Raw genomic sequence first — 14,201 nt, forward strand, 5'->3', positions numbered from 1 at the left:
GTAAATGCGAGGATTGGTTGCAGTTACTTTTTCATCAGTCATAACTGCAAATGGTCACTAAATGAAGCAGTTGCTAAACAATGACTACCTGTAACAGAATCTTGCAAGTCTGAAAAGGCTTCCCCTCCCTCCCTCTCTTTAGGGAGGGACTTGTCCAAGATTGTCAGGTTACAGTTCTGCCCCAGATTCAGAATTCTTTTATCTGACCATTGGCTTGGTACCAGCTCTTCCTCCTGTCCCTCAAGGTAATTCCTTCTACAGGAAGGACCTACAAAGAGTCAGCATATTGCATGCACTTTAGAATTGGTGTGATGCAAACACCAGTATGTTGGCTTGCAAGTCACCGTCTAGGTTCAAGATCCTGGTAATCATAGAATAAGCTATGCATTCTTCAGTTGCACTTGGGGAATCCTGGCCAAAATATGCAAAACTGACTGGCCTTGTTATTTCCATTGAGAGGAAATGCTGCACATGGCACAACTGTGACTGATGCTGGTACCCTTGTATACAACTTCTCTGGGTTATAAGAAAGCAGTTGTGAAAGCCTCTTGTGATGGGCCATAAAGGGACTACTGTACATCCTTTCTGCCCTTTGTATAATGTTGCTCAATCCAAAAGGGAAAGCATGAAGGTTATGTATGCATGGCTAATTATCCCAGAGATGAGTCCCTAGGACAGTGTTTCTCAATCTCAGCCACTTTAAGATGTGTGGACTTCAACTCCCAGAATTCCCCAGCCAGCAAGCCCTAGAAGCATGCTTGGTTGTGGAATTTAGAACAGAAAAGTAGAAAAAGGCAAGCTGAACATAATAAGCTGGATTTTATTTTATTTTTTAATTAAGATTTCATTCACCAGGGAAATGCTTAGATACTATGCTGATTAAATTATTATAAATCTCCATTCACTTTAACAGCAAGATTGCCTTAAAATCATACATTACCTTTTTTTTAAAAAAGAAAAAAATGTGAATCACGCATGTGCACAGTGGGGAAAAGGGTTCAACACCCACCAGTCCAGAGCCCCAGGTCCCCCACTGTTTACTTGTGAGATCCTGTAAGATGAGCCTCCCTGTTTAATTCATTAGAGGGGAAGCCATCTGGTGCATGGAGCTGTATCTATACCTGAAATTAATGTGAAATCTTGCACTGGGAAACAGATAGGCAGACTGTGGGAAAGGCTCAGTGTGCTGGGAAACATATGGACTGGAAACACATCATAGTTGCCTTCCATTTAAGTTCCATAATGAAGCTTAGAGTACCAAGTATACCTAACATTTTGGGAATAAGCGGGCAGGCAGGTGGGAAGAGACATTCGGCAATTACCTTGCTGATTCGGATTGGAGACTCTCTGAGTCTAGCAGCCTAAGGTCTGCTGAGAATGCTGGACTATCTTCCCACCTTTTTAAACCAGCCTAGTCAGTGGGAAAGGTGATGTAATGCAGGACTTTTCCTTCATGACCCATCTAGAAACTACAAGGACTTCATTAGTAACCCCTGGTGGTACATAACCACCTCTTCAGCAGCTAGTATTTAGCTAGCACTGCTAGCACTGAATCTGGCTTCCCCTCTATTTCTCCTAACTACTGAAATAGGCCTTGACTGATCTACCGGGAACAGGGACATATCTTCTAGACAGAGCAGCAGGGACCTCTAGGAACTGTAGGCCGACCAAATCTGGAAGGAGAAAAGTTCCCAACCGCCGACGCATACCCTTTTAAAAAAGCTAACTACGCCACGATCAACCTCTGTGAAACTGATCCTCAGGAGGCCTGCATGGAACCGTTCATAGTTACTGACCCAGAAAACCCCATTATTATTTCAAATGAGCTTCTGGGGATGCAAAGGTTCATGGCCTTGGTTATCCCAGAAGGCAAACACAAACGGAAATGGCGCTCTGGGCACCCAAGGCATTCTATGCTGTTGCAAACATACTTTGGGAAAGGTTTGAACCAAGTGCTCCATTGAGCAGCATGACGAATGTTAGATTGCGGGCAGTGCTGTGGTGACTTTTCAGAGATTACGCTGGCAGAAAAAGCAGCAGAAACATTTGAAGTCAGGTTGTACCATGCCAATTTAAAAAAGGAAAAAAAAAAAAGCGCCAAAGCAAGAACAAAATTCATACAAGTAACGTGGAAACATTCTAAATGCCTGTGTGTTAACGAAGGTGTCGCCCTCTTGAACACAAAAATGCACACAACAGAAACAAATGGATCCCAGCTGTAATGCTTTGTTTTTTTGTTCTTTTCCCCCTCTATCTGTAGAACTCCGAAACCCACAGCCCTTTCCTTCTCAGAATCATCAGTAATAACTAAAAAGCCATAATTAACCTGTAGAATCAACTGCTACAATAAGCCAGGGGTTAGGTTTCCTATCAGACACTCTACTAAACGACAAACATCTTCGTAAAGGATGCCTACGGAAAGGATAAAAGCTAGCCACAAAAATTATTTCGCTATAGCAAAAACCATTCTTCTATGGACAGCTAATTCCAAACCTTCCCCACCGTGTTACTTTTTTTCATTTTCTGGCTACTTCTGTTAGACCTAGATTTACAGCCCCACCTGACTTCTAAAGCTCAACATCATTTGCCTTTTCAGGAATTAATCAACACAACTCTCCAGTTAGAAGATCATGGCATATTTCTGGTGGACCTTTTCTTTCTCTCCATTTTTCTCTTTCTTTTTTTTTAACACCAACAAGAATTTGAGGCGCAGAAGGAGCAACTCCACCTGCAAAGTGCCAAGATTCGAACAGTATTTTCGCCAATCTGAGTAGCAGGGACTGCTAGCTGGATCAGAACTGGTGAGAACATGTATCTGAACATAAACTGGACTTAACAAATGGGAACACACAGAGAAATTAAGGGGTAAGGTGACTGCAGCTCTTCTGAACGCTCCGTTTTTGTCCTGAAGGCTGCGATACTTTGAAAGAAAAAAAGAAAAAAAAGCATCAGAAAACAGGAATAAGAATCCACTAAGAAATTTGGTAAGATTCTTCAGGGTGGAATAAATGTTATACGTGACCTGCTCACTACAAAAAGTACAATATCCTCCATTTCATTAAAGATTGCATTCATATGTTCAGTGGTCCGCTAATCCAGGTGTGTTGTATTACTTCCAGATCCCACCTTGCTTAGTTTGGTTTTCAACCGGTCTGTGTGTACATGTGACACACACACACAGACAGACAGACATATATATACAGTCTCCTGGGTGAGCATCTGATGGAGTCTCTGGCCTGGGGAAGCCCCAGTACAACAGCCACTCAGTCTCTTAAAGTGCCAACGCACAATTTGTCTTCCTGTTGTTAGAGAATTACACTGATTTTCAGCCGCTGGATGTCCGTTCCTAATTGCCAAATGCTGCCAAAGAGCAGCAAAGAACAATAGTTCCAAGGTCTGGGAAATATAATTTTTAGAGAGGCCTCAAGAGAACTCAACCCACTCAGCTAACCAACAAGACATCTGAAAAATGGATTAATCTCAGTCCATCAAAATGTAGGTTCTTGAACTTGGGCCTCCTAATTCAGCAGATGGCGGTGGAGAGGGGTTCAATAGCCGGGACACACCATTCCCCCCTAAAGCCAAGGGGCTATTGAGGCAATTTTACAACTTGCCTAAGAGCAGATTCTCTATCACTCCACCGAGTCTTTGCATAGAGATTGGTAGCCTTCTCATCTCACTCCACTCGCGGCCTGGTCCATGCAATCCAGCTTCTCCCAGTCCAGTCTGCCCAGCTGTATGTGATTACAACTCCCATTCTTCCCCAACTGGGGGAGGGACAGGAGCCATTTCCCCACATACCTGGAGATCCCTGGGCTTCGGGGAAGGCTTGTGTAGGTAGTCAGTTGAGCTAGAAACGAAGGGAGGTCCAGGGAATCAAAACAATGGAATCACCAGAAGGTTCACTCATCATTAAATACAATTAGGAGATTATCAATAAATAATTTGACAGATTTCCATACAAAAAACGGAAGTGATATATACAGTATTTCCAAGTATCCCCAATATTCCTGTGAAGGACCCATTTGAAAAATAACTGGGTATCAATATTCTGAAAACCTACCTGGAATTACGAACATTCCTATCAAAAATCATCACATTTTGAGTGTTCGTTCTAACTTACACAGCAGCTTTCTCCAAATCGGTGTGCTTTAGAGGGACTGAACTACAGTCTCATACAGCGTTTCTCAACCTTGGCAACTTTAAGACGTGTGGACTTCAGCTCCTGGAATTCTGGGAGTTGAAGTCCACAGTCTTAAAGCTGCCAAGGTTGAGAAACGCTGGTCTCGTACATTCCCAGACCGTACAACCACTGAAACTGTAGTTCAGCATCCTGAGAGCATTCCAGGGAGGAGAAGGCTGCTCTGTACCATCTAGAGCTTACCGCGTGCTTAGACATTGCGAAGTTATATTCAATCAAAAGTGAACTTTCTGGGGCAGCCGAAAACCAGATGACCGGAATCAGCCGAAACGGGTCCTGCACTCTTCAAGAATAAAAAAAAAAAGGAAGTTCCCCGAGGCGCGGTTCTCTATACTCCCCTCCCAACAGGAGCAGCCTGTTAAAACAACGGGATCGGGTAGGCGAACAAGGGATTCTCTCGGTTGTGGATCTTCTCATGTCTTTTATGGTGGGAGCTGTGGCTGAAACATTTGCCACAGAACCGGCAGGCGTAAGGTTTCTCCCCGGTGTGGATCCGATGGTGCTGGACTAGGGTCGATTTGTCAGTGAAGCAATTCCCACACTCGGAGCACACGTACGGCTTCTCCCCGGTGTGGATCCTCTGGTGCCGAAAGAGATTCGAACTGACGTTGAAGCTCTTCTCGCAGATGCCGCACTTGTAGGGCTTCTCCCCCGTGTGGATGCGCATGTGCTTGATCAGGTCGGCGTTGTGGCCGAAGCTCCGCAGGCACTCGGTGCACGTGTTCAGCACTTCTGCTTTCGGCTTCACTTTGGGCTTCTCGTCGACGGCACTGGCGTTGGCCCCGTCCACCTGGGCGCAAACGTCCTGCGGCTCCTCCGCGGGGTCCTTCAAGTGCTTCTTCTTGTGAGAGCTGCGGCTGTAACTCTTGCCACAGTCGATGCACTCGTAGGGCTTCTCGCCCGTGTGGATCCGCTGGTGCTGAGTGAGGTTGGACTTATCGTTGAATCGCTTACCGCAATCGAGGCATATGTACGGTTTTTCCCCAGTGTGGATTCTCTGGTGTCTGTTGAGGCTGGAACGGACAGTAAAGCTTTTCCCGCATTCGGAACACTTGTGTGGTTTGTCGTCGCTCTGGACCGGCCACGGGCTGATCAGGCTGGAGTTCTGGATGAAGACCTTCCCACATTCAATGCAGATATCGGGGATCTCTTCTGTCTGGGTACCCCGATGTACCAAGAAGGCTTTGCGTTTCTTGATGGTATGTACCGGTTTCACTGGCCATGTCACTGATGGTATCTTCTTCTCCCTTGTTTCGGATCCACGGGCTTGGCTGTGTCCAGGGCTTAAGCTTAGCATCTTTAGGAGTTTTCTTTTGGTCACCAGCTGAGATCGAGCGTCCTCAGGTCTAAAGTTCTCTTCCATATGGCTCATCCTGTTACTTCCTCTCACCTGGCAAGGAGACAATATGTTGTTCATTTAAAGTTGGACAATTTGCACAACAGGAAAAACATCAACACTTTAAGCCTGCCCCACTATCCAAATATAAGCCCACAGCATTCGCAGTTCGATGTTGTTCTTATATTTGGGAAGGCTGCATTTCTAGAAGATTTTCTTCTGACTTCCATTGTTTTTATCATTTTCCACCAGTTCCCCCACTCTTTCATTAAAGGCCCAAGAAGAGCTTCTATCTACAGCAGGATTTCTCAACGAGGGTTCCTGAAGAGGTTACTAGGGGTCCCCTGGGAGATCACGATTTAAAAAATTATTTCAAATTCAGGCAACTTCACATTAAAGAGGTACGTTTCATTCTTTATTTTCAGTTTAAGAACGCTGTTCATGCATACATACAGGCCTACACATGAAACGAATATTATAATTTTGGAACTTCTGGCCTATATATTTGAGCCTGAATGTGCAGGGGTTCCCCGAGGCCTGAAAAATAATTCAAGGGTTCCTCCAGGGTCCAAAAGCTGAGAAAGGCTGATCTACTGACCTGCATGACACATTACTTTTTCAAAAGGACACACTCCAACTCTATGCAGAAAAATCTATGCTACAAGGTTCAAAGGATAACCCTTCTCCATCAATTAAAGAATGATCTGAAGTACTAATTTCTGGAGTTCTTGATGCTTTCTGAGCTTGGTTGTTTGCTGACAGACATTTCATTACCCAACTAGGTAACATCACCAGGCATGATAAAGTTATCTAGTTGGGTAGTGAAACGTCCGCAAACAAACAACCAAGCTCAGAGAGTACCAAGAATTCCACGGTTCAACCCTGAGCTACAGATATTCTCTTCTATTGGACTTTACCTCTCTTTCTATAGTCAGTCAAGTACTTTATCACTGGAAAAACTGCCTGGGAGGCTATTTAGAAATTTGGAATGCATATGCTAATTTATATGATTTATCTCCCATTATTTCATTATGCTAACTCTCTAAAAGTTACCAATTGCATGATATATTTGTGTACAAGTTTCGTTTAGTATGATAGTGGGAAGGTTTTGTTGGGTTTTTTTCACTTTTTTTCTTTCTTTTTTACACACAAAATAATATTCAAATTTAAAATCCTGCATTCCCTATGAAGGGACAAGGGGAGAGAATGGGTGCTGCAGACACTGGAGGCTGGACCAGCTGCTGATCTCTGCAAAGAATCAATTTACTGTACTTATGAAGCCCGACATATTTGCTAAGTTTAGGCTGGACAGTCTTTAATGTCCCCTAACGGTAGAAATGTCCCCTAACGTGTGGCTCAGAGGGGTAGGCGGCAGTATTGCAACCGAAACTCTCCCCAAGACCCAAGTTTGATCCCAGTGGAAGCTGGATTCTCTCTCCGGTAGCTGGCTTAGGTCGACTCAGCCCTCCATCCTTCGGAGGTCGGTCAAATGAGCACCCAGCTTGCTGGGGAAGGTGACAACCGGGGAGGGCAATGGCAAACCACCCCACTAGAGTGTGCCAAGAAAATGTCGTGAAAGTGGCGTCCCCCCAAAGGGTCAGACATGACTCGGTGCTTGCACAGGGGACCTTTCACCTTTCAACGGTAGAAAAAGGGGCTAATAAAATGAGATCCCACCAGAGATGGATCTTCCACTAGGAGCCATCATTTATAAACACTACTTCATTTCTTTCTCAAGCAAGCAAGCCCTGAACTCAGGGCTGGGTATCACATCCTGCAAGAACCCTATTCCAAACATAACCAGGGCCCTTTCATTTACTCACTACACAGGCAAGGGGCGTTTTTATTAATGAACGAAGACAGCCAGAACACAAAGACTTCCACTCACACCTGCTGTCATTGAGGAAACAGTAAGAATAAAGCGGCGTCCCCCCAAAGGGTCAGACATGACTCGGTGCTTGCACAGGGGACCTTTCACCTTTCAACGGTAGAAAAAGGTGCTAATAAATTATCTACAAGCGACAGTTTGCATTTTGCCCGGGGTGGGAGAAGGGAGACGGAACACACTCCGGAAAAGAAAGGTATTCTGTGTATGCTCAGAGACACTCTCCCTCCCTCCTCGCTTGCTCGTCCTTCCCTCCCTCCCCACGGAGGGTAGCTGATCCCGCCCAGGGCGGCGAGGCAAGCACCGGCAACCCGACGCGCCGCTCTCCACCCGACTCCACGCCGGGGGCTTGGCGGGGAGCCTACCTTGTGCTCTCGGACGCCCGAGCTCATAAAGGCGGCAGCGGCGGGCGCCGCGTCCCGCGGAGGGCGCCGATGGGTTGGTGGTGGCGGGGAAGCCGCGGAGCCGTTTTGTGCCGCGAAGTCGAGGTGCAAAACGTCCGCGCGCCTGCCTACATCGCCACCAAGCGCCGCGGGGCTCCGGGGAAGGGCGCGGGAGCAGCCCCGCGCGCGCAACTCTCCGCCGCGCCTACAATGGAAGAGCCGAAGGAGGCGGCTGCTTGCAGCGAGAGCTACCTCTGACCCAGGAAACTCAACGCTGCCGAGCGGACCCGTTCAAACAAAGCCAGAAGCCTCCCGAAGCAAATGCCAGAGCCCCCTGCTGGATGACGGGGGATCTCGCCGCGGCCTGGTGGGAACTCCCTGCCTCAGTGGCATGGCGAGGGCTTGAGCGCCTCTGAGCTTGTGCAGAGTGCCTTTTGAAGCTGGGAGGTCTCGTGCCAAGGGCCTTTCAGTTGTGAGAGTATTTGAGCGGACGGAGGGAGGTGCGGGTCCTGAAAGTTCCTTTTTGCGCTTGCACAACCCACCGCGTTCTTGCCCATGTGAATGCAGACCCTGGAGAGAGGGCATGATTCAGTTTTTGGGATTCCCCCCAAATGGATGAACTGAATACATACTGTATAATTAACCAATGTGTGGATGCAGCATCACAGATTTGAGTACGGAAGCCTTTGTGCACGGTGGTTACCATTTTTGTAAACCTTCTCAGTGTAAACATTGTTTAGTTTCAACTCTAGCTTTTAGGGATGGGATGGGTGACTTGACTTCCCCATCTCCCTCTTTTTTTCCCAGTTTTATTTGATAGATCTTTAACTGGTTCTTGGTCTTCTGACTGATTACCATTAATTGTAGTTTTATTCATTAAGTTATTTGCATTTTAATGGTTTAAATTATTTTAGCCAGTGCTTTTTCAGTAGTAAAGCGTGTTAACAATGTATTTGCTGAATGACTGAATGAATAAATGGCTGCCAGTAAATGTTACAGGCTTTTTAAAAAGCCGTAAGATTGTAATTCCCTCTTTTCATATTCCATGGTCAAGCCATTTGTGTTTTGATAATTTATTTTAAAGGGCCTTCTGGGAGAATGGCAGCCACTGTTTAAGTGGCCATCATAGGAAGAAGTCACTTTTTCCCCAGAACATCCCTTCAGATCATGCTACTTAGTGGATTTATTGGGTTGGGTTTTTGCTGTTGCTTTTATGAACTGCCTTGAGACCTAGGCAGGAAGCGGGATATAAAACTTTTAAAAACTGAATTATATGAAATAATACACATTTTTTCTCTCCCCTTGCTCTACCGGAAAAGGGATTTCCCCTCCTGCTTTTAAATGTGCCTTTTCTTTCTCCTTTTCTATCTGCTCTCTTAACCCTCCTTTCCACCTTTGCTAGTAACAACTCACATGGCTTTCTAGCTCCAGCAATGCACCTTGAGTACCGTAATTGGCAGTCACAGTCCTGTGAAAGATATACTCACCTCCTTCCCAGTTGGGTGGACATCTGAAGCCCTGTAATTTATAGAGTCAGCAAGGTGTGGGCTTGCTGAACGTGACCCACACCGCCACATCTTCCTTCGAACTTCTTCCTCCCACATTTATATCCAAGCTTAAATTAGGGCATCTGAAGAAGCAGACTGTGGAGGTGATAGGAAGTTCGGCATTTCTCCTGTCCTACTTTGTCCCTTTAAACTACATTATTAAATATAATATGATGGTGGACAAAATCCCATTGAATGTCATCTTTGGCATAACAATCAGGGAAGAGATGCCATTGCTGCAGCAGAGAGCAGAGGCCAGCCTTGTCTGGTACCAGCTCCACCAAATCCTTCTGGACTGTGAGTGGAGAGAAGCAACTCAAGTATCTTGGAGTTTGATCCCAGCATGAATCCTCCACTTGTATACAACCTACTGAATGAGGGCTAACTGCAGTACCAGTAAATGTGTTTATTGCATGTTTTAAGGAATAAGATTAGAAAGAAAGAAGAACAGGACAACCAGCCGCAAGGATGGACTTCATTACAGCGGTGATGGGTGTCCCATTGGAAGACCTGAATGGCCAGGTTGGGGACGGATCATCCTGAGAAAACCTATCAGTGGGTTCCTAAGAGTCAATGCCAACTTGATGGCACATAATCCTCAATCAAAGGAACCAAGTACCTATTAATGTATTTTAACTGCCCACTTGATTCCATGTGAACTCAAAGTTCCTTATTTCAGTCTTTCAGGAGTTTGTGCTGAATTGGAAAAGAAACCAGTCTCCTCCATTCAATGACGACTTATATCCTCAGGACCTGGGTAGGTGGGTTAATCTGAAAGCAACCCTTCTTTCCTGGCTTCTAGCCAGAGATGAGAAACTAGAGCAGCCACAGAATGGAAATGCTCTAACTGCAGGGTCTCCGCAGTTCCTTTTTTTTAAATTACCCTCCCGATGCAGGCTGGAATACTGGCAAGGTGTTGCAGGATATGGTCAAAAAAGTCAAGATGGTAGATCCAACAGTGTGATTGAAACTGTCTGTCTTTGGCCATACCTTGTGGACACCCCTGAATTTTGGCCAAAATGCTGAACCAGCAAGCCAGAATTGGTCTCAGTATGTTGCTTGGTCTGGATTGTGGTGTAAATCATTCACCCATGGAGACATCATACATGACTGTGTCATGTAAACGTGCTGTCTGCTGATGAGTATAAGAAGGTTAAAAGTAATTTCTCCACATAAGAGAAATCTTCCTTCTGAGATTTTCAGTACTTCCATGTAAATGCAACAACTACAGTACGTTCCACTTTTTCATTCTGCTCCACTTTAAAATATGCACAAGCAAAAAAGTGCACCAAAAATGTAGGTGCTATTAAAAAGCAGCCTCCTTTCAGGCTGAGCCATGCAGTTCACCAAACACCAAGAACTGACCTGCTTTATGTATAAAATGAGTCCAGCCTCCCTGCGCAGTGCCCCCTAGTGGCTAGTCTTCATTTATCCCTCTTACAGACCAGACTTCTCACCTGGAGACTCGGAGTATTTCCCATACGAAATACCACATAGGACAGCCCTAAACAGCAAAGGATATTTGTGGATTTGAAAGACAATTATTTTAACACAATAACTGGGTTTTTCCCCAGTGTGGATGTGCATGTGTTTGCGGTCAGTGTTCTGGCTGAAAATTTTCCAGCATGCGGTGAAGTCATTCAGCACCTCTGTTCTCCGCTTGGACTTGATTTTCCCATCAGCCGTGGCGTACATACCTGTAGCCCCTTGGGTAGGGTTACCAGACCTCCGGCAAAAGGAGGATATATCCTTAAAATCAAACATTGTCCCGCTTTTTGAGTATCTAACAAGCTTTTGTTGCCGTTCTTCACTGTAATTTTTGTTGTGGGTGCTAAGAAAGTTAAACAATTAGTGTGTTCTCCTTTCCCCCATTTGTCCTCCTTTCTAATTGCCTGTGTCCTCCTTTGCCCATTCAGATATCTGGTAACCCTACCCTTGGCCAGCTTCTGCCTCTGAAGATGCTGCAGATGGTGTTTTTACATGAGCTCTGGCTGATGTTGACTCACCAGTCAGTGCATTTGTAGGGCTTGCTGTGTGGATCCACTGGTGCTGGGTGAGGTTTGATTTGTCAGTAACCTTCTGTCACACTGTAATGGGCTGTGAGAATGATCTTGGGAGACAGGTAGAGGAGCTGCAGCCTGGACAAGGGTCAGACAAGAGGTACCTCAGCTCATAGAAGGAATGGGGATAGGGAAAGTGTCTCAGAAGGGACCCTCCCTAGTTCTAGGGAGAGTAAGGGCAGGGGAGGGGGGAAGTGTAATGGTATGTGGGAAAGGCCTTGGGAGATGAGGCGAAGAGACGCTGCCAAGGGAACGGTCAGGTAAGAGACAGCATAGCCCACAGCTGGATAATGGGCGGGGCAAGAGGCTCAGAAGGGACCCTCCCTAGTTTCTCGGGCTGTAAAGGAGACGGTGGGAGATTTGTACTTTCCGACTTGCAAGTTTCTGTTAATGTAGCTTTACAATAAAGTAGAATTAGCTCATCTGGTCATGTTTCCTGTCTGGTCCACCTGGTAAGGCTGACCTCAATTTTGCAAGTCTGAAAGTACAATTCTTTCAGGGTTTGTCATCAGAATGCGTCCACCGGTGGTTGAAAAGGCTTGAGTTCTGGCTGAACATCTTTCCACATTCAATGCAGATGTTTGGTTTCTCTTCTGCCCAAGTGCCTGGTACGTGACAAGGTCCTTGCATTTCCTGATGCCCCAAACAGCTTTTGCTGGCCAAGTCTGGGGCATCCCTCTTCTCACGCTTTGACATTGTTCTTCTGCCAAAAATGCCTGCTATCAAGACTGGTGGTTAGCATCCCATCGAATTTTCAGAGCCTCTGCAATGTGCTTTCCATGGCCCAGTATTTTTTCTGTGCAGTTTGCTCTACCTGAGGAAACAACATTTCCAATTACCCAAGTAATTGGAAATATATCATTATTATATTATCTGCCCTCACTCAAAAATACTTTCCAGCTGCTTTCAACAGAACGGGAGCCCTCTTTACATGCTCCCACAAACAAGCTTTCTAAAATGTGACCCTAGGCTGTAGAGAGAGTGTAGAAACAAAGCTATCACAGGCCATCCGGAGGGTCTTTTATCTGATCTTCCTCTCTTCCTGACAATGATGGAGAAAGAGAGACCTACTCTGTTAACTTTTCCAAATGGTTGCTTCATAAAAACATATAATCAGATCAGAGGCCTATTTCATCCATCGTTCTGTTCCCACCATGGCCAATCAGATATCTGCAGGAAGCCAATCAGCAGGACAGGAGTCGCAGGTATCCTCCCATACATCTTGCCCAGCAACTGGTATTCAGAAGCCTCCAGCCTCTGAGTCAGCAGGATGTATACTGGGATGGGTAGCCACTGATAGCCTTGCTTCTGTGCATTTGTTTAATCCCCATTTAAAGCTATCCAGACTTCAGCACTCTGCAGGAGCAGATCCAATGGTTTAACTGTGTACTTTGTGAAGAAGGGCTTTCTGTTCAGATCGGGGCCCTGATGGGAAAGTTTTGCATTACAGGAACCCATTGTGGCTCTTCTGAGTCATTCTTAGCAGCTCAGTCCCCTTGTCAGAAGTATAAGGTCCGAGGGATCAGCAATCTACCCCAAGTCTCCCTGAAGTGGATATGGCCCAGGAAACTGATAAAAAGAGTTGTCTAGTCTTGAATTTAATATATTGGTAATCCTTACTTAGCGACCACAATTGGGACTAGAATTTTGGTTGCTAAGTGGAATGGTCATTAAGCGAATCTTACCCCATTTCATTACCTTTTTTGCAGCAGTTGTTAAGCGAATCAATGTGGGTGTTAAGCAAACCATGTGGTCATTAGCGAATCACACGGTTCCCTATTGATTTTGCTTGCCAGAAACTGGCTGAGGTCAAAAATGGTGATCCTGTGACCATGGGACGCTGCGATGGTCATAAATGTGAACCAGTTGCCAAGTGCCCAAATCGCGATAATGTGACTGCAGGGACATTGCAATGGTCTTAAGTGTGAGGACTGGCCATAAGTTGGTTTTTTCCAGCATCGTCGTAAATCTGAACTGTCACTGTCATGAATTGTCACTAAGCAAGGACTACCTGTATCTCTTAACAGTTCCTGTCACTCTATTCTTCTGCAATTTCTGGAAAGTGTATTGTTATAATATTATTATGATTGTCTTAGTTATAGGCTGTGATCCCCTTGCAGGGTCAAGATGGCAGTCACAATGGTGTAATTGAAGCCCTGCCTGTTTGTTATGTGTGTCGCTCAAAACAACACCTTTCCTCTTATTCTTTCACTATTTTAATCCAGATGCTCTCAACTGTGTTCTGGATAGGTGTGGATATTTTTAAACAGTGCAACTTCTCTTTTTTCTATGGCTTCTGTTCCTCTTGAATAAACAATATTTTCCCTATGATTTCTTCCTGTCACAAGAATAATTCTTCCAGATCTCAGTTATATTTACAAAATTACATATTTCTTATGTTCTGGGCATTAGTATATAGCAGTGTTTCTCAACCTTGGCAACTTGAAGGAAGTTGAAGTCCACGCATCTTCAAGTTGCCAAGGCTGAGAAACACCGCTATATAGACTTTAAGAGCCCATAGACTTAGAGATATGCTTTTCCTTAGTTTTTACTCAGTGTTTTAATAGGTCCCCGGTCTACTCCTTTACTTACTCCTTCAGCACGCAAGTCCTAATCCAAGATTCTTCCCTCTAGATTTTGGTCTCTAACTGCACAGGGTTCAGGTTCAAGCCATTCTGATTAAGTTCACTAGGCTTAGGCTAAATATATTGTTTGGTTCTAGTAGTCTATCAGTCCATGATAGGCTGAATCTCTTATCAGCACCACTTGTTTCACTTGTTTCCCCCCCC

The 14,201-nt window shown here is 45.3% G+C and overlaps 1 protein-coding gene across 1 annotated transcript; it reads right to left on the reverse strand.

The window, feature by feature from the left end:
* Positions 1–800: 800 nt before the first annotated feature.
* LOC134492385 (zinc finger protein OZF-like) lies at positions 801–8,511 on the reverse strand. The gene is made up of 3 exons (XM_063296554.1): positions 8,438–8,511; positions 7,788–8,079; positions 801–5,591 (listed from the first exon to the last, which is right to left on the reverse strand). The coding sequence occupies exons 1-3, from the start codon at positions 8,509–8,511 to the stop codon at positions 4,560–4,562; spliced, it is 1,398 nt and encodes a 465-aa protein (XP_063152624.1). The 3' UTR covers positions 801–4,559.
* Positions 8,512–14,201: the final 5,690 nt, after the last annotated feature.

The sequence above is a fragment of the Candoia aspera genome, chromosome 2 (assembly GCF_035149785.1).
Source record: "Candoia aspera isolate rCanAsp1 chromosome 2, rCanAsp1.hap2, whole genome shotgun sequence".
Taxonomy (NCBI): Eukaryota; Metazoa; Chordata; class Lepidosauria; order Squamata; family Boidae; genus Candoia; species Candoia aspera.

What these genes read in the sequence shown, in the direction of transcription:
- LOC134492385 (XM_063296554.1), bottom strand. Translation starts at nt 8,511, where the DNA reads ATGGTAACCACCGTGCACAAAGGCTTCCGTACTCAAATCTGTGATGCT. An exon ending in ACACATTGGTTAATTATACA is followed by an intron (nt 8,080 to 8,437) that starts GTATGTATTCAG and finishes TCCGCTCGGCAG; the next exon opens with CGTTGAGTTTCCTGGGTCAG. An exon ending in CGGGCGTCCGAGAGCACAAG is followed by an intron (nt 5,592 to 7,787) that starts GTAGGCTCCCCG and finishes TCTCCTTGCCAG; the next exon opens with GTGAGAGGAAGTAACAGGAT.